This window comes from Galeopterus variegatus, unplaced genomic scaffold (assembly GCF_000696425.1).
Source record: "Galeopterus variegatus unplaced genomic scaffold, G_variegatus-3.0.2 Scaffold50, whole genome shotgun sequence".
Lineage (NCBI taxonomy): Eukaryota > Metazoa > Chordata > Mammalia > Dermoptera > Cynocephalidae > Galeopterus > Galeopterus variegatus.
The window spans coordinates 739,522-758,690 of record NW_007726161.1 but is presented as its reverse complement, the minus strand read 5'-3'; the positions used below and the strand labels follow the sequence as shown (position 1 = coordinate 758,690).

Sequence of the window (19,169 nt, the reverse complement as noted above, 5' to 3'; positions counted from 1 at the left end):
CCCATATAGGATCCGACCCCGCGGCGGGAGCGCTGCTGCACTCCCAGCGCCGCACTCTCCCGAGTGCGCCACTGACTCAGCCCTGCCAGGGTCTTTTTAAGCAACGAGCTCTTGCGGGAACTAATAGAGTGAGAACTCACATGACTCAATCAGTTTCCAACACTGCCTCATTGGAGATCAAATTTCCACATGAGTTTTGGAGGGGACAACACATCCGAACTCCATCAACCCCAAAGTAGAATAAATCGTGAAGTCATTCATTCATCAGATATTTACTGAGGGCCTACTATGTGCCAGCACCTGTTCTAAGTGCCAGGGATACAGAAATGAACAAAAGAAACAAAAATCCTTGTGCTCATGGGGCCTGTATTTTAGTGGGGGAGACAGGCAATACATATAATAAGTAAATTATACAGTGGTTTAGAAGGTCACAAGTGCTATGGAAAACAATAGAGGAGAAGAGGGGGATGGGAGAAGGGTGTTCCTCAGGATGGTCAGAAAAAGCCTCATCCAGGAGGTGACCTTTGAGCAAAAGCTTGAAAGAGGAAAAGGAGTTAGCCATGCAGATGTTGGGGTCATTCCAAGCCAGGGCCCCAAGAGGGGAGTGTGCCCGACAGAGTCCAAGAACACTGAGCCGATGGCGCTGCGGCAGATCAAGTGAGGGGGGAAGGTTGAGGCAGTGTGTGGAACCAGAGCCCCTGGAGGGTATTGAGCATGGGAATTATATCACTGCATTTATCAGGGTCACGCAGACTGCTGTGCTGGGAATGGATCATCGGGGCAGGGGCAGAAACAGAGAGACCAGCCAGGAGGCTGTTGCAATTATTCAGATAAGACATGAGAGTGGCTCGGGTCAGGGTGGTAGGTGGGGAGAAGTGGTGGATTCGGGATATATTTTGAAGGGAGAGTTGACAGAATTTCCTGACAGATTGAATGTTGGGTATGAGAGAAAAAGAGTCAAGAATGATTCCAAGATTTTTTGCTTGCGCATCTGCAAGGATGGAGTTGCCATTAATTGGTATGGGGAAGACTGTGCATAAGTCAGGCCCGGGGTGGAATATCCNGGGTGGTAGGTGGGGAGAAGTGGTGGATTCGGGATATATTTTGAAGGGAGAGTTGACAGAACTTCCTGACAGATTGAATGTTGGGTATGAGAGAAAAAAAGGAGTCAAGAATGATTCCAAGATTTTTTGCTTGCGCATCTGCAAGGATGGAGTTGCCATTAATTGGTATGGGGAAGACTGTGCATAAGTCAGGCCCGGGGTGGAATATCCAGAGTTCAGGTTTAGATATGCTGGATTTGAGGTGTGTGTTAGTCATTCAAGTGGAGAAGTCAAATAATCAGTTGGATTATATGAGGCTGGGATTCAGGAAGAAAGTCTGGACTGGAAATATGCATTTCAGAGTCATGAGTGTGTAGCTGGCATTTAAAGCCACAAACCTGGATGGGATCACCAAGGAGAGATTGTGGAAAAGGAGTAAGTGTGAGCTGTGGTCCAAGAGGGTGGTCAGAGGTCAGAGCAGGAGAAGCAGGGCCAGGGGAGAGTGGTGTAGGCAAGGAAGTGGCTTAGACGTGGATCAGGTGAATGATTAGGGTCCAGGGGCCATACTGGATTCTGAGGTGACCTGGTGGGACAGTAAGGGTGTTGGTTCTGGGACAGTGTGTGTGGGAGCTTCACAGTGATTTAAAGCCTAATGTGCCAGTAACACTGCCGTTGGAAAGAAGAGTAAAGGCACAAAACTTAGGTCGTTTAAGAGCTTGTGAAAACGAAACAGACCTGAGATGCTGATGGGGCTGCTGCGTTGCACAACTCCAACGTGGCAGCCAAGCACCAGCTCCAGCTGATGAGTGGAGGCTCCCCGGAGTGCTGGTTGCAGAGGGAGTCTGACTGTATCCTGCCTCTGCAGGAAAGAGTTCTGCAGTCAGTTAGCGATGGCTGCTGTGGGTGAGGCCTGGGAGTGGAGGCTCCAGTGTCATCCTGGTTCTACACCGGTGGTCCTCAACAGGGATCATTTAAAAATTTGTGGAGGCATTTTTGGTTGTCACCATGACTAAGGCCAGGTTGCGGGGTGTCTAAGTGGGCAGACACTACTGGCATTTAGGAGGCAGGGGCCAGAGATGCTAAGTGTCCAGAATGTGAAGCACAGCCCTATGTAACAGAGAATTGTCCTATCCCCAAATGAAACACTGACCACTAATCCATTTCTGGGCTTGATGCTGTAATAGAAACATTCAACATTTGTGTGAGGATTTAAACCTCCAGACTGCTCTCCTGGTTTTGCCTTCATGACCTTGAAGCATCCTGGCTTCCTCCTTTAGTGCATTCTTTTTCTGAAGGTCAGTCAAGCAGAAGATTTTTTTTTTTTTTTTAAGATGACCGGTAAGGGGATCTTAACCCTTGGCTTGGTGTTGTCAGCACCACACTCACCCATGGAGCTAACCGGCCATCCCTATATGGGATCTGAGCCCGTGGCCTTGGTGTTATCAGCACCACACTCTCCCGAGTGAGCCATGGGCCGGCCCAGGCCTTCTAATTTTTTAAGAAAAGCTGGGTATCTAGATTTTAATATGAAACTCCCAATTTTAAATATAAGCAACATATTCATATTTTTCTTTTTTTCTTTTTTTTTTTTTTGGCAGCTGGCCAGTACAGGGATTCGAACTCTTGACCCTGGTGTTATCAGCATTACACTCTCCCAAGTGAGCTAACCAGCCAGCCCATAGTCATATTTTTCTAAGACACAATAGGGCAGACGGAACATATTTACAGCCCACCCATTTGCAACCTCTAAGGCCAGGCAAAGATTGAAACTCAAGATCTATGCCTTCATGGAGCTAAGCACTAATGCAGAGGCAGACGCCCAAGTGCTTCTTTTTAGAAGGGGGTAGATATAACAGAGTGGGAACAGAGGGAGAGTGTATGAATATGACTTCAAAGTGAAGGGAGACTTCATGGAAGAGAGAGTATTTGAGCTGAGAACTGAAAGATGAATAGGAATTTGCCTGGTAGACAAGCCAGGAGAGGCATCCCAAGCAGAGAGAATGGCACATGCAAAGGNAGGCAAAGATTGAAACTCAAGATCTATGCCTTCATGGCGCTAAGCACTAATGCAGAGGCAGACGCCCAAGTGCTTCTTTTCAGAAGGGGGTAGATATAACAGAGTGGGAACAGAGGGAGAGTGTATGAATATGACTTCAAAGTGAAGGGAGACTTCATGGAAGAGAGAGTATTTGAGCTGAGAACTGAAAGATGAATAGGAATTTGCCTGGTAGACAAGCCAGGAGAGGCATCCCAAGCAGAGAGAATGGCACATGCAAAGGTGTGGCAGCGCGAGTGAGCATGGTGCTCTGGGAACTACAGCTGGAGTATCAGGAAACAGACCACGAAGGGCCCTGGGCACTGTGATCACAGGGGAGAAAGTTGCACTTCATCAGCCGAATTTGCCTGGTAGACAAGCCAGGAGAGGCATCCCAAGCAGAGAGAATGGCACATGCAAAGGCGTGGCAGCGCGAGTGAGCATGGTGCTCTGGGAACTGCAGCTGGAGTATCAGGAAACAGACCACGAAGGGCCCCGGGCACTGTGATCACAGGGGAGAAAGTTGCACTTCATCAGCCTCCTGGCTGTCAGGAACTGTTTGAACTTTGCAGAGCAGTCACTGCACACTTGGTGGTGCAGTAACTGAAATGCCCTCGAGGTGGCGGGCAGAAGCAGCGAGCCGGGCCTCTGGATGCCTCTGCTTGGATCTAGGGCAGGAGGATTTTCGAAGGGTGGCGCGGGCACATCCGGGGAGCAGAAAGAAGCTGTTGATAAATCCAGCTCCCCAGCCACACCCCTGCTGATGATGCCCTCTCTGCAGTTTGGCACAGTTCAATCATGTGCATTGAAAGCAAAATGAGCGTGGCTGCCTGAAGTGCCACCCTGACACAAATTCCAGCCAGCCAGCCAGCTCCTAGCTGAGCAGGAGGGATGGGGCTGGGTGTGCCCTGCCAGGAAGGTAGGGGAAAAATGCTCTGCAGCCCAGCTTTGCTCTGGTAAGAGGACTCTACAAAACCCTCTTTTAGAGACACAGTGAGATGTGTTGAAATGAATTTGGAAGGCAGGCAGACCTAGGTTTGTGGTCTGACTCTACCATTTACTAGTTGGATGGATGACCCTGGACAAGTCAGTTCAGCTTTATGAGTCTCAGTCTACTGATATGTAAAATGGGGATAATTATGATCCCCTCTCAAGATCATTGTGAGGATCAATTGAGGTAATGAAATGCCTAGCACTGTTCCCAATTCATACACATGCTCGATAAATGCATAATGCTTAATAATAATATGCAATTTGGTTCTCTATGTAAATTGACTAATACTCTGTCATTGAAATTCTCTTAGGTGCTTTAATCCTTTCAACAACACCATAAGATGGGTAGTATTGTTATTCACATTTTATACGTGAGAAAACTGAGGCACCTAGAGGTTAAGGAACTTACCTGAGGTCACATATCTACAAAGTGGAATTTGGCTCCAGAGGCTGAGTTCTTAATAAATATACCACTTCAGTGTAGGCATTCGAAAAATGACAACTGTTATTATAGTTTGTTATGCCTCCTTTAAAGCAGCGTACAGGCTGGCCAGTTAGCTCCATTGATTCGAACGCAGCCTTATAACCTCAAGATCACAGATTCGGATCCCTATGCTGGCCAGCTGCCAAAAAAATAAAAATAAAGCAGCATGCTATAGGCTCCCCCTGGCGGTTTCCCTCTGCTGAGTCTTAGACATTAAGGATGTGGGATGGGACACACAGGTCAGTGAGACACCATCCCTGCTGTAGGAGATGGGGTTGGCCCAGATCATGGGAGTGGACAGATGCTAGCTCAGAGAGAGATCTTTTTCTTAAGTGGAGCCACTGACCTTCCACAGAAAACCTGCCTTATCTCTCCATCCCCAATTCAGCTCTGTCTGGACCCCCTGGATGTGCTTTTCATCTCTATGGGGTCAACTCCCTCAATTCATCGGGTATTCATTCATTCATTTACTCATTCAACAAAGATTTATCAAGTGCCTACCTAGAGCACTGTTCCAGGTGCTGGAATACAGTGTTGAATCAGCAACAGGGTCCCTATACTCTTGAACCTGTAATCTGGATGTTTGTAAACACATAAACAAGTTAATTACATACTTGGATAAGTACTATGGAAGAAAGGAATCAGGTGATGTGCTAGAGAGCGGGCAGGGACAGTCTGCCTTGGCTGGGGTGATCAGTGAAGACCTCCCTGAGGACATGACATGTGAGCTGAGACCCAGAAGAGGAAGAGCATTCCAGGAGGAGGGACCAGCCAGTGCAAAGGCACTGTGGAGGGAGAGATGGGTGTGTTTAAGGAACAGAAAGAAGCAGTGCTGCAAGGGGCTTCAGTGAACCAGGGAGCCAGCAAGGCATGAGATTAGAACAGAAGAGGGGGAGCAGGGGTCAGACGTGGAGGGGCTGGAAAGCCGTAGTGAGGAGTTTGACTTTATGCTGAAAATAATTGGAAGTTGTTAGAGAGCCAGAAGCAGGGGAGTGACTTGGTCAGCTGTGAATTTTTGAAAGTCCCCTCTGGCTGCTGTATGATAAATGGATCGTAAGGGGGGCAAGAAGACACAGGAAACCAGCTTTGGGGCTTCTGTGACTAAGCAGGCAAGAGCCCAGTGGCCAGGACCAGGGTTGGGGCAGGGAGATCCATTTTGGTTGTAGCAGCCCCTAGTGCATACCCTTCCCAGCCTTTCCTCACCCAAACCTTCCCCTCCTGCTGAAATCAAGTGGAGAACTCCAGAGAGATCCAGTTGGATCTCAACTTCCCGATACTTCTGCCCTGCTGCCAGGACACCCAGTTGTCAGGCAGGGTTGGGTGGAATCAGGAGTAAATTAATCTAGAACAATAAATTTCAAACTGCATTAAAAATAAATAAATAAAAAGTAAAGACTCCTTTTGGACAAGTAAATTAATCTAGAACAATAAATTTCAAACTGCATTAAAAATAAATAAATAAAAAGTAAATACTCCTTTTGGACAAATTTTTTTTTTCCTTTTTTTTGTCTTTTTTCGTGACCGGTAATGGGATCGCAACCCTCGGTGTCGCACCCGCACCGCGCTCAACCAGTGAGCGGACCGGTCTCTATATGGGATCCGAACCCTCGGCGGGAGCGCCACCACACTCCCAAGCGCCACACTCTACCGAGTGCGCCACTGGGCCGGCCCAAGGACAAATTTTTTAAAAATTCAAAATGTAAACCTTATAAGAGCCAAGCCCACCATCCCCAGTCCACCTCCCCCATGTAGCTGCATGGAGACACCGTTGAAGGACCTCAGGGCTCCAGAGAACACAAAAATCCCAGTGGTCCAGGGGTCTGTGATGACAGAGAGGATCTGAGGTCAGGCCAAACAGCAAGAGTTGGGGGACAAGGAGGTCACCAGCAGAGTCCACACTGAGGAGTGCTCAGCAGAATGTCAGATGGGATTCTCTCATAACCTCAGGTTTTTCATTCTGGGAGGCCTGGGCTACTCTGTCAGCCTCACTTTCAGATACACCTCCTTAGTCCTAAAAGACCTTGTCAGAAGGGCAGCATCCTCTTCTTCCTGAAGGGAAGAAGTGCATCCATAGCCTAAAAGTGAACATGAGAAGCAGCTGCAGATCCAGGCCCCAGGGCTGCCTGGTGCAGCTGCCCAGGCTGTGCACTGTGCAACTCCAGGAGGTACCCTGGTAATAGTGTGAATAGCGCCCCCTGGACTTAGAAAACACAGCAGCCCAACAACAAAAACAAAAAAGGCAGAGGTGGGGTGGGGAGTTGGTCGGTTAGCTCACTTGGTGGAGTGTGGTGCTTATAACTTCAGGGTTAAGGGTTTAGATCCCCATACCGGCCAGCCGCCAAAAAAAAAAAGAAAAGAAAAGAAAAAAGAAAGAAAACACAGCAGCCCTTTGAGCCCTTCCACAAGAGTTAGGTATGGTAAGACCCTGGAGTGAAAGAGGGAACTCAAATTTTTCAACTCTTTTTTTTTTTTTTTTTTCAAAAGATGACCGGTAAGGGGATCTTAACCCTTGACTTGGGGTTGTCAGCACCACGCTCAGCCGGTGAGCAAACCGACCATCCCTATATAGGATCCGAACCCGGGGCCTTGGTGGTATCAGCACCGCACTCTCCCGAGTGAGCCACGGGCCGGCCCCTCAAATTTTTCAACTCTTTTTTTTTTTTTTTTTCAAAAGATGACCGGTAAGGGGATCTTAACCCTTGACTTGGGGTTGTCAGCACCACGCTCAGCCGGTGAGCAAACCGACCATCCCTATATAGGATCCGAACCCGGGGCCTTGGTGGTATCAGCACCGCACTCTCCCGAGTGAGCCACGGGCCGGCCCCTCAAATTTTTCAACTCTGATGAATCAGTTTATCCTGAGCGAGCAGCGGGCTGGATGGTTAGCGAAAGAAGCAGGGGGCAGGCAGGTCCAGGTGGTTAGTGAAAGCAGATGGGAAGAGCTTCAGGGATAAAGGCAGAGACCTCCTGACTGTGTGGCCGCCCAAGAATAGTGCAGAAACACTCTGAAAGAGAGGGAGTTGGGCAGCTATCACAGTCACTTCACTTGTCCAAGGCTCCATTCCCTCATGTGTAAAACAGGGCCGGTAACTTGTGACTTCCAGGGTTACTGAGAAGAATAAATCATAAGCACTCGGTAAATGGTGGCTTTTGTTATTACCATCCTTAACACGCCCCAGAGTCTGGCCAGATCCTTTCTCTCCAACTCCCTTTCCCTCCATCAGTTCCCTCACCCTCACGCTTCAGCTGCCCCTGAGCTGAACATTGCCCATGCAAACCATGGACTTCCATGCTTCCATGGATCTCCGCCAAGAATGTATTATCCTGTCCCCTCCCCTGAATGGCCAACTCCTACTCGCCATCCCTTGCTGAATTTGGGGGGCAGAATTGCACCGTAGCATGACCTGTTTAAGCTTTCTTAAGCCACTGGTTATGCATGGCACCATGAAGCTGATTGGCACAGGCAACCACAGGGACACTGGGCAATGCCTCTTGCTCTATCACCAGCACCCTCTGCACCAGGACCCAAGAAGGACCAACGATATTTGGAGTCTGAGATTCAGACTGGTTTTATTGGTTGTACTTTTTTTTCCTTTTTTATTGTAGGAGAATATATTTAACAAAATTAGCCATTTTAACCTTTTTTTCAGCATGAGTAAAATGAGTTACTTTATCATTTCAAGTGGATTAAGATTTCCCAAATATATACACTAGAACAAATTAGTTATTATTGTATATATCAGGTTTCCTTGCTACTCTTATTTATTGAACTTACTATATAGATTTTTTTCTTGTGTTAAAATATATAACATAACATTTACCCATTTTAACCATCAAGTGTATGGTTCAGTGGCTTGAAGTACATGCGTGTGGTTGCACAACCATCATCACCTGCCATCTCCAGAACTTTTTTCATCTTCCCGAACTGAAACTCTTTATTCATTAAACAGCTGCTCCCCATTCCCCCCTCATCCCAGCCCTTGACAACTGCCACTCTACTTTCTGTCTCTCTGAATCTGACTATTCTAGATACTTCATATACGTGGAATCATATAATATTTGTCATTTCATGTCTGGCTTATTTCGCTTATCATAATGTCTTCATAGTTCATCCATGTTGCAGTATGTGTCAGAATTTCATTCCTTTTTATGGCTGAGCGATAGACCATTGCATGTATACACCACACTTTGTTTATCCATTGTCAGTGGATATTTGGGTTGCTTCCACCATTTGCCAGCAACTCCTTGAGAACAGCAGGACAGGAAGCCTGTTTGACCATCGGCACAGAGCGAACACTCGTGACCATCAAATGTTAAAAAGTCTTTCTCATTACAGAAGTAGATATATTCTTCATGGAAGATTTAGAACACAAGCATAAGCAAAAGAAGAAAATGAAAATCTCCTATAATCCCATCTCAGAAAGATCATTGCTGTCAATATGGTGTTATGGACCGAATGTTTGTGACCTCCCAAAATTCATATGTTGAAGCCCCAAACCCCAATGTGACTATTTGGAGATAGGGCCTTTATGGAGGTAATTAAGGTTAAATGAAGTCATAAGTGTGGAGCCCTGATCCAATAGGATTAGTGTCCCTGTAAGAAGAGATACCAGAGAGCTTGATCACTCTCCCCATGTGAAGACAGCTAGAAGGTGGCCATTTGCAAGCCAGGAAGAGAGCCCTCACCAGAAACTGAATTGACTGGCACCTTGATCTTGGGCTTCCCACCCTCCAGAACTGTAAGAAATAAATTTCTGTTGTTGAAGCTACCCAGTCTGTGATATTTTGTTATGGCAGCCCAAGCTAAGACTCGTGGCAAGCCAATCATCTGCTCAAAATACATACATATTTGTGTTTTTTAAAACCCAAACCAAGATGGGATCATTGTTGGACAGTATATCATAGAGTTAAGGGCATGGGCATTAGAATCAGATAGAGCTGGGTTCAAATCTCAGTGCTGTATAACCTTAGGCAAATCTCAGTGGTGTAACTCTCGAGGTTTGTTTTCTCATCTGTAAATGGGGGTGATGAGAATATCTATCTCCTGAGATTAAGTTAGAAAGTGCTTGTAAAGTGCCTGGTACAGTTCTGGCATCTTGTAAATGCCAGCCCTCTTAAATGGTGGTAGATAGTCACTATTCACTAGACTGTAAGCTCCTTGAGGGAGGGAGCTTTTCTTTTTTTCTTTTTTAAAGATGACCAGTAAGGGGATCTTAACCCTTGACTTGGTGTTGTCAGCACCACGCTCAGCCAGTGAGCGAACCGGCCATCCCTATATAGGGATCCGAACCCGTGGCCTTGGTGTTATCAGCACCACACTCTCCCGAGTGAGCCATGGGCCGGCCCAGGCAGGGAGCTTTTCTGATGTGTCTGCTTTATCCCTTGTCCTTGGCATGGTACCTGGAGAATAGGTGCCTAATAGATATTTTTTGAATGAGTGAATAAATGGTTCATATATTTATGAGAGTTTCTATAGAGAGCAGCTAGCACAGTGCACAGTAGACTGTAGCGTAATTATTGGTGTTGCAACACTATTCGTTAAAAAGTGGAGCACAGTGGTTGGTTAAGAGCTAGGGCACCGGAGTTCAACTGCTTGGGTTTGAATTCTGTTTCTACTAGTTTCAGATGTGTGACCTGAGTCACGTGCATCTTCAAATGCATTTTTCTCTAAAATGCACTTTAAAATACACTCTAAAATGGGGATAAGAATAGTATCAACCTCATGGGATTGTTATGAGGATTAAATGAGTTGATCCATGTCAAGTGCCTAAAATAGTACATGCCCCACAGGGTTATGAGGATTAAAGGAGATCATCTGTAAAAAGTAGAATGGTACTCAATAAATGTTTTTTTTTCTTAATGTCAAAATGTCTATTACTGATTTTCATCCTCAGATCAAACAGCAGCAAATCGAAAGTGGAGACCCCCAAAACACCCAGCAGCCCCTTGACTCCCACGTTTGCCCCCTCTATCTGCCTCCTGGCTCCCTGCTATCTCACAGGGGACTCTGTCCGGGACAAGTGTGTGGAGATGCTGTCAGCGGCCCTGAAGGCAGACGGTGAGAAGGCCTCGGCCAGGGATGGGGGAGGGAAAGGGGTTCTCAAGGGCAGGTGAGATTCAGTCTTTCCTAGCACCCTGTAACAACACAGGACCGCCGTAGTCCCTGGCACAAGCAGGCTTCACTGCCAAGGCTCTGGCTAATGTCTGTATTTCTTGAATCTCTTTTAGATGATTACAAGGACTATGGTGTCAACTGTGACAAGATGGCATCAGAAATCGAAGATCATATCCTTGAACCGTGCTGGGGCTGTACGTGTCTGGACTGTCTAGCAGCAGGCCTCCTACATGCAAGGGACCTGGGACAGTGAGGGGGTGGGGGAAGGACTCTGGGAACAGACCCCTGCTCTGCCCCTGAACCAGAGCTCTTAATGCTAGCTAACATTTATTATTAAATTTTGCACCTGCCAGCCCCTCGTTAAGCTGTTTGCAAGTAGTACCTCATTCAGATTGAAACACCACCACAAGGTAGGTTCTCTGATTTATTCCGTTTTACAGGTGAGAGGTAACTGAGGCTCAGAGAGGTTAAGTCACTGGCCAAAGCTCATGCAACTAACAGCAGTGGCAGAGTTGGCATTTGAACCCAGGAAGTGTGACTTAGAACCTGAGGGCTCAACTTCTGTGCTAGACCGGCTGTGCCATAACATGCCTCGGTTGGTCAAGTTGTCACCTCCTGGATCAGAGCAGACAGAGAGGATGGCATTTCTCATGTTCAGCCTCCCTGCTTCTATCCTTGAAGGTAACAGCTCCCATTCTGACTCCCTCATGTGTACCAGTCACTGTGCTGGGCAGTTGCCATTTCCGCCCTCAGCTCACAACAATCTCTGTGAGGCAGGGGCTGTTGTTGCCATTTTACAGATAAGGAAACTGAGGCTCGGGAACTAGTGGATGTCAGAGCTGGACTGAAAACCTTGTTCTTTGGATTCCACATACTGAACTCTTCATATACCCCATTCCCCCACTTCCCATCTGAAAGGGGCCTTGCGCAGACAGAGAAGGGGACCACCGCTGTGATATGGGTTTATTGCACTGAAAGATTTTTGGCTTGGAGGAAAAAAATTCCTCCCCACTTTGCCCTTGCTAAATGAATGCATGGAATTTCTTTTACTGGAGACAAAGGTTTGCATGTCAAAGATAAAGGGGTGCATTGGAGGGGACAGGGGAGGGGAGAGGGAGTCTAAGTGTCATACTGAGGGGCAAGTGACCCTTTTGAGGCTTCCTGGGCTCTACTTGGAGAGCTTACCTGGGGGTCCATTGGGAGGGCCAGGGGCCAATCCGCAGATAACTAAGTTGCCTGCTTCCATCTCCTGCCTAAGGCCCACCCTGATACTCCCCAACATATATTCTGGTAGTTTCCCTCTACCATCATTTAATGCTTAACCAGCAGTACCTCAACAAGTCTTGAAGCATCCAATACCTCAACAAGTATGTTTTCATAATTTCCTGTTAATTCTAGAACACAGAGCACGAAGTATCAGGACGACTATGAACTTTATCTTCATTTTCTCTGGAATAGTTGTCCCTCCAAGCAGGTTCCTTCCACCCTCAAACCCAGTTTGAAGCAAAAGTGGATGGCCCAGTGCCTATTCCCCTCCCGGCCTCCCCTCCTCATTTGCTGCCTCCACCGAACTCCCTTTTCTAAAGGAGAGGAAATCAAAGCTGCAGCAAGCCCTTTAGCTCTTTCCTCTTAGCTGGTGGGAGGTCAGGGAGAAGACAAACTTGGGGGCTTGACTGCTCAGTGTCCTAAAAAAGATCTGGCCTCTTTGGAGCAACCCTGGATTTACATGGCAGCTGTGGGGCCTGCGTGTGCTCCTCCGGGGGACCAGTGACCCTGGGTCTGCTCTCCACCTCGTTCTCTCCTGAGGTCTTGGCAAATGAAGGAGTCAGGAAGAGGCTGATGAAAGTATCGCCAGCAATGCTGTCCCCTCATACCAGGAATCCCAAATGGCAGATTTTTAACACAGTTTTTGGCTTTCAAGTGCATTGTGGCATATTCTTTTCTTTTCACACTTTTGTTATACAAACAACAACAGAAAAAAGAAATAATACCACCTGCCCTCCCACCACTTCTAGCAAGTCAGCTGTTCCCATTTTCTCACATTCCCCGCAGTCTCTGTCTTGCACTTGGTTTTTCCCAGCAACAGCTTTGTCTTCCTGATCCCACTTGGCTCAGGAGACCAAGAAAATGAGGCTGTGTTCCCTGAGCTCCTCCACAGGGCGGAGGGGGTGGGAGGCCTGTCTGGGATGCAGTATTTGGACAGAAACTCACTGTGGTCAGTGGCCAGGGGTGATTTCCTGCCGGGTGAGTGGAGAGAGCATTACTGTTAGGACGGGGTCTGGCTTCCAGCCCTGTCTCTGCCAGGAATTTGCCCTGTGACCTTGAGCAAGGGCCCACACCCTTTCTAACCCTCAGCTTCCTCACCTATTAATGGGAGACATAGTAACTCTGACCAGCAATTCCCAAAGTGGATTCCATGGGTTGGTAATAGGTATAACTAGGGAAAAGGAGGGTGGGAGAGGTTCTGTGATCGAATATGTTGACAACATCAGATTAAACAAAGCTCAACGATTTCTTTATTGCGATACTTCTTAGAGCCTTAAACATCTTTTCCTCTGACAGTTGGACTCACAACCTCCAAGGGCCCTTACAAACTAGAGTTTATCTTCATCATTGTCGTCATCGTCATCTTAGACCATAAATGTTGAACACTCATATGTCCCAGACACCATGCAAGTGCATCATGTGGCTTAGCTCCTTGAATCCTTGCAACAGCCCTGTATTTTATAAGTAAGGAAACTGAGGCACAGAGAAGTCATGTGACTCACCTGAGGTGACACAAGAGGCTCAGATAAATCCAGAGTGTCTGTTCCCAGGGTCCCTGACACCATTGTGCTTGCTGTGGTCTGATCTCACTTTGGAAGCTGTTTTTTGTCTCTGATACTTGGTTAACCCCAAATGCCCAAGTGAGACCCCCACTTGGAGAGTAAGAGGCCACAAATGTACCTGACCCCTGTAGCAGTCCAAAGAGAGGAAGAGATGGCCCTGGGGCTCCTCAGGCTTCAGGGCGAGGCTCACATCCTTCTGTGCCCCTCCACAAGTGGCTGGCTGGCCCTTAACCATGTTACATATCTACCAGGAGCTCAAGAGCACGGACATGAAGTACCGGAACCGTGTGCGCAGCCGGATCAGCAACCTCAAGGACCCCAGGAACCCTGGCCTGAGGCGGAACGTACTCAGCGGAGCCATCTCAGCAGGGCTCATTGCCAAGATGACAGCAGAGGTGAGGGAAGGGCCAGGCCCGTTTAGCTTTGCCCAGATCTGAGAGGCAGTGGTTTGTGACTCAGCAGAGATGAGCCAGAAGGCTTTTCAACCGGAACCATCTCAGCCTCCCCACGGGCTTCTGGGTCATCAGGACAGTTAAACACAGCTAATATGTACCAAGTGCTGTGCTAAACATTTGAAACACACTGGCCAATTTTATCTTCACACCAAACGAGATAGAAATCCCCATTTTACAGACAAGGATACTGAGGCCCAGAGGAGGGAACTGATTTGCCCATGCACACAGCCAGAAAGTATCGAAGCCAGCAAGCATGCTCTCCGGCCCCAGAGGAGCTGCTCTTCGCTACTTTATGTGTCCCTCTTCTCCTATTCAGTCCTGTATACCAGTATCCAGCTTTGGGACTAGGCCAGAACAGGAGTCCAAGGTGGGGAGACAGACACATTTACAAATATATATAATACAGGGCTGGCCAGTTAGCTCAGCTGGTTAGAGCAGAGCCTTGTAACAAATATGAATAATACAGAATGGTAAGTGCCCTGATAGAGCCACTGTAGGGACTTATAGGAGGGAAGCATTGACCCAACTTAGAGGGTACAATAGGGAAAGGAAAAGTGAACACCCCTATATGAAGTATGAAGAATGGTATGGTAGGTAGGCGCTCAGGAGCTGTGCCACACTGCCTGAGTTTGAATTTCGCCTCTGCCACTTAGCTGTGTGATCTTGGACAAGCCACTTAACTTCTCTGTGCTTCAGTTTCCTCATCTGTAAAACAAGGATAATAATACTAGCTACCTCATGGAGGATTAAATGCATTAACATAGGTGAAGTGTAGTGAAGTGTGTAGAAGGTTGATACACATAAAGCCCTCCCCAGAGTTAGTACATGACAGGCTCGTTCACCAATCATTTTATGTAACCCTCATCACAATGCTATGAAAGAGGAAATATCCCTATTTTCTAGATGAGAAGACTGAGGCCACACACAACAAGTAAGTGACAGATGAGGACTTGATCCCAGAACTGTTCATTTCAGAACCTACATCTTGGAAAGACCTTTTGCACACCCTCAGGTACGGGTGGCTCTTTTTTTTAAAAGATGGCAGGTAAGGGGATCTTAACCCCTGACTTGGTGTTGTCAGCACCATGCTCACCCAGTGAGCTAACCGGCCATCCCTATATGGGATCCGAACCCGTGGCCTTGGTGTTATCAGGCACCGCACTCTCCCGAGTGAGCCACAAGCCAGCCCACGGGTGGCTCTTTACTGCCAGAACTAACTGAGGGGATTTCCTGCAAGCACCCAGAGACCAAAGAGCTGAAGTGGCCCAGAGAAGTGGAGTGGAAATGGGTTGGGGTCCTGGAGTCTGGGTGAGGCTCGGGTATATAGTGGGTGTGTGTAATGTGTGGAGAGTGTTTTGTGTTTAGTATATGTGTGTGGTGTATACGATGTGTGGAGTGTGTGTATATGTAGTGTTGGTGATTGTGGAATGTGTTTGGTGAGTGGTTAGTGTATGTGTGGTGTATGTACATATGTGTGTTATGTAGTGAGTGTATGGACATTTTTCTGAGGAGAGGGTTCACTGTTTTTCTCAAGTACCCAAAACAACAAAGAGACTGACTTTAGGATAAAATGGGGCACTTGGCACAGTTGGACCAATGTTACCTATGATCTTTTGTGTCTACTATCCTATTTGTCTGGAATGGGCCACCCTACCTTGGGAACTCTTGTATTTCAAGACTGGTTAAGGCATCAGCTTCTTCATGACCCAACCCTACCCCAAGCAGTTAGCTGCCAGGCTCTGCTTCCCCCTGCACTTTTTGTACCTTTGCTTTAGTACTTCCGTCTCATGTAAATGATTGGCTACCCTACCAGCTTAGCATTACCTGGGGGCAGGAACTAAATCCTCATATCTGAATCCTTAGAACTCAGAGATGGTGGTGTGCCAGCTTCTACCAGCTCAAGAGAGCTGATTATGTGTAGCCCTTCCCAACTCTGCATTCAGTTATATCACATTAGTAGTTGAAATTGGCCATGGTGGGAAATTTATACCACGTAAGTTGACAAATGCTATGAGTCAGACACCACCAAGGCCAAAGCCAGTTTACAAGCATGCAGATACAGTTAAAGACATTTAATAAATTGGCATCCAATAAATTTTGAATGAGCAAATGCATTGTGCTCTGGAAAATCCCCCCCAAATTAAAGTCAGCTGTTTTTTACTTATACAACCCTGTGTTGACTTATTTTTCTATATATTCTTGCCATTGGTTATGACCTAGCTCCTGAATTTAACACAGTAGGACTTAAACATTAGTGTGCACAAGAATAGCTTGGGGACAGTAGTAAAAGTTCATATTCTTGGGCCTGCCCTTAGTGTTTCAGATCCATAGGAATCTGCATTTTATCAAGAAGCTCAAGTGGTTATCATTCAGGGTCGGCACAATAAAACCATTTGACCTTTATGCCAACTCTGTTCTCCATGGTTTAAGGAGTCAGGATCAATAGCAATAATTAAAATGTTTAGCCACCACAAAATCCTCATTTTTCTTTTTTTTAAAGATGACCAGTAAGGGGCCGGCCCGTGGCTCACTCGGGAGAGTGCGGTGCTGATAACACCAAGGCCCCGGGTTCGGATCCCACATAGGGATGGCCGGTTCGCTCACTGGCTGAGCGTGGTGCTGACAACACCAAGTCAAGGGTTGAGATCCCCTTACCGGTCATCTTTTAAAAAAAAAAAAAGAAAAAAAGAAAGAAGACTCAGGACCCAAATAGTAGCTACAGAATAATAAGAACTGGGGGGATAAAAGCCCTGCCTGCTGGGGCCTGGCTTACCTCCCCAGCAGCATCTCTTATCACCCCTGCTCCTGGAGGCCCTGCCCTCTGCCCTGCCATCATCCTAAACCCTCATTTCATTCAGGCCATCTCTCCCCCATGCCGGAGACCAGCTCCAGTCTAGTTGGGGGTCCTTGAAAAAGGGATGAGGAAGCTGTGAAAATAAAAAACAGGCAGAGACCTCGGTTCCTCTGAAGCATGTTCTCAGCCTGCGGGCTGTCAGCGCTGTTGCAGCCAGAGCAGCTAAAGCAGCTGAAGCAACCTTCAGACTGGAAACAGCATTTTTATTTGTTACACAACACGGGCGGGTTAATGTGGGCATTTTAACTACATAAACCTTTAAAATTATTAAATCAATAGTTAAATGGAAACTTTTCTTAAAATTACATCAGTTCTCATAAAATTAATAATCTACAAGGTTAAATAAAACTCAGTCATCAGCCAAATCTTTCTGGTGATTATATCTGTTGTGTGGTCAATTAGTCCATGACTCTCTGTTCTTGACGTTTTTCACCATTGAAGGGGATCTTAACCCTTGACTTGGTGTTGTCAGCACCACGCTCTCCCAAGTGAGCTAACCGGCCATCCCTGTACGGGGATCTGAACCCGCGGCCTTGGTGTTATTGGCATCATACTCTCCCATGAGCCACGGGCCAGCCCACAAAATCCTCATTTTAACATTAGCTTCAAACATCTTCCTTTCCCCCAAACCAACCCTTCTTAACTAGAGCTCTCCCGTTTTAGTGTCCTCCTATCTACTCTCCTCTGGCAGAGGTTTAAGGGGGATCAAATAGCCAGGGAGATGGATACAGAAGGGAAGAGCCTGGATAATGCAGACACTGAATGTCTTCCATGTGGGAGACAGGAGACTGTTCTGCAGGAACTTAGAAAAAGGTGTTCTGTGATGCATGTTCACAGGTGAGCAGTTAGTTGTGCGAGCCCAGGAGCTTTAGGGTCCTGCTGGGGTGCAGGTAGCAGCAGCAAGTCATGCATAGGTGAGCCAAGGTTCCCACTAGGCTTGGCAGTGATCACAGCTCAGACAGGCACTGGGTCAAGCCCAGATGGAAGGATAAGGGGAATATCATAGATCAGGTGGGCAGTGGTCAAGTCAGCTCAAGCAGGAAGGCTGAGACCAAGGTCTTTGCAAGCAGGGTGAGCACCAGATCTGAGGAAATGTACATAAGAGTGCTAATCCTGAGGCAGAGCCTATTTGCCTGCTGCTCTCCTGTACATGCCCGACTGACCTTGGTCCAGCCACAGTCCCCAGGTGTGACCTTCCAGTCAGGGTGGAATGGGGACTGTTTGGGTACAGTCTTTTCCCAGCTGGTGCAGGACCAGGAGTCCAGGCCTCACTCCAGCTCCTTGTACTCAGTTCAGCATATTCCCTCTTGCTCTGTTCAGGCTCTCTAGAAACTGGGAGTGTGGCATGGCCCCTTTGGACTCCCCAGCCCTGAAGGGCAGACTCATTTCTCTCCAGGAAATGGCCAGTGATGAGCTGAGGGAGTTGAGGAATGCCATGACCCAGGAGGCCATCCGTGAGCACCAGATGGCCAAGACTGGTGGCACCACCACTGACCTCTTCCAGTGCAGCAAATGCAAGAAAAAGAACTGCACCTATAACCAGGTAGGGGCCGGGGTGGGGGTGATGGGGTGGAGGAGGCCATAGGGGCATAGAGGTAGGAAACCAGAGAGAAGCTTAGGGAAGAGCCAGAGGGGAGAAAGGGCTAAAAGCCTCCAGGCTGCATAGAATGTGGTGCACCTGTGGCTTCTAGAAAATGTTCTCCTGCACATAGCATGTAGAATCACCTAGATATATGTCTATGAAGCTTGGCCAGTGTGTTCCAGCCTGCCCTGAAGTGAGAATAAGAACCAAACTTACAGGGCACAGAACTATAGAGTCACAGATGGTTGGAAGTGAACTTAGCAATGTGAAACTCAGCTTGCTCATTATATGTATAGGAAAACTGAGGCCCAGACAGGGGACAAACAGGCTTTGCACCTTCACACTGGCAAAGTGGGCCAGTGGCAGAGATAGTAACAAACCCAGATCCAGGCCTTTTTGGCTGCAGTACAGCCAACTTGGTCAATAAAGCCCTGAGTCAGATTTAGCCCTGAGTCCTAAGGGTAAAGACCATTGCCCTGGTATGGGGAGCCGTGGAAGGCCATGGAGGCCCTGTCTCTTAAAACCAGAGACTGGGGGCCGGCCCGGTGGTGCACTGCTACAGTGCGCCACTTGGGAGCATGGTGGTGCTCCTGCCGAGGGTTCGGATCCCACATACAGACCAGTTCCCGCTCACTGGCTGAGCGAGGTGTGGGAGCAACACCGAGGGTTGCGATCCTGTTGCCGGTCCTGGTCCGGTACGAGCGCGACACTGAGGGTTGCGATCCGTTGCCGGACACGAAAAAAGACAAAAAGGAAAAAAAATACATATAGATATATATA

General features: G+C 47.6%; 1 protein-coding gene across 1 annotated transcript in view; it reads left to right on the top strand.

Annotated features, from left to right (window-relative positions):
* Window positions 1-19,169, top strand: part of TCEA3 (transcription elongation factor A (SII), 3) — a 36,921-nt gene that overhangs the window by 12,497 nt on the left and 5,255 nt on the right. The window contains exons 5-8 of the mRNA XM_008572881.1: window positions 10,450-10,613; window positions 10,784-10,840; window positions 13,739-13,893; window positions 18,204-18,350. Coding sequence (XP_008571103.1) covers window positions 10,450-10,613; window positions 10,784-10,840; window positions 13,739-13,893; window positions 18,204-18,350 — 523 coding nt within the window. The remainder of the gene's footprint in view (window positions 1-10,449; window positions 10,614-10,783; window positions 10,841-13,738; window positions 13,894-18,203; window positions 18,351-19,169) is intronic.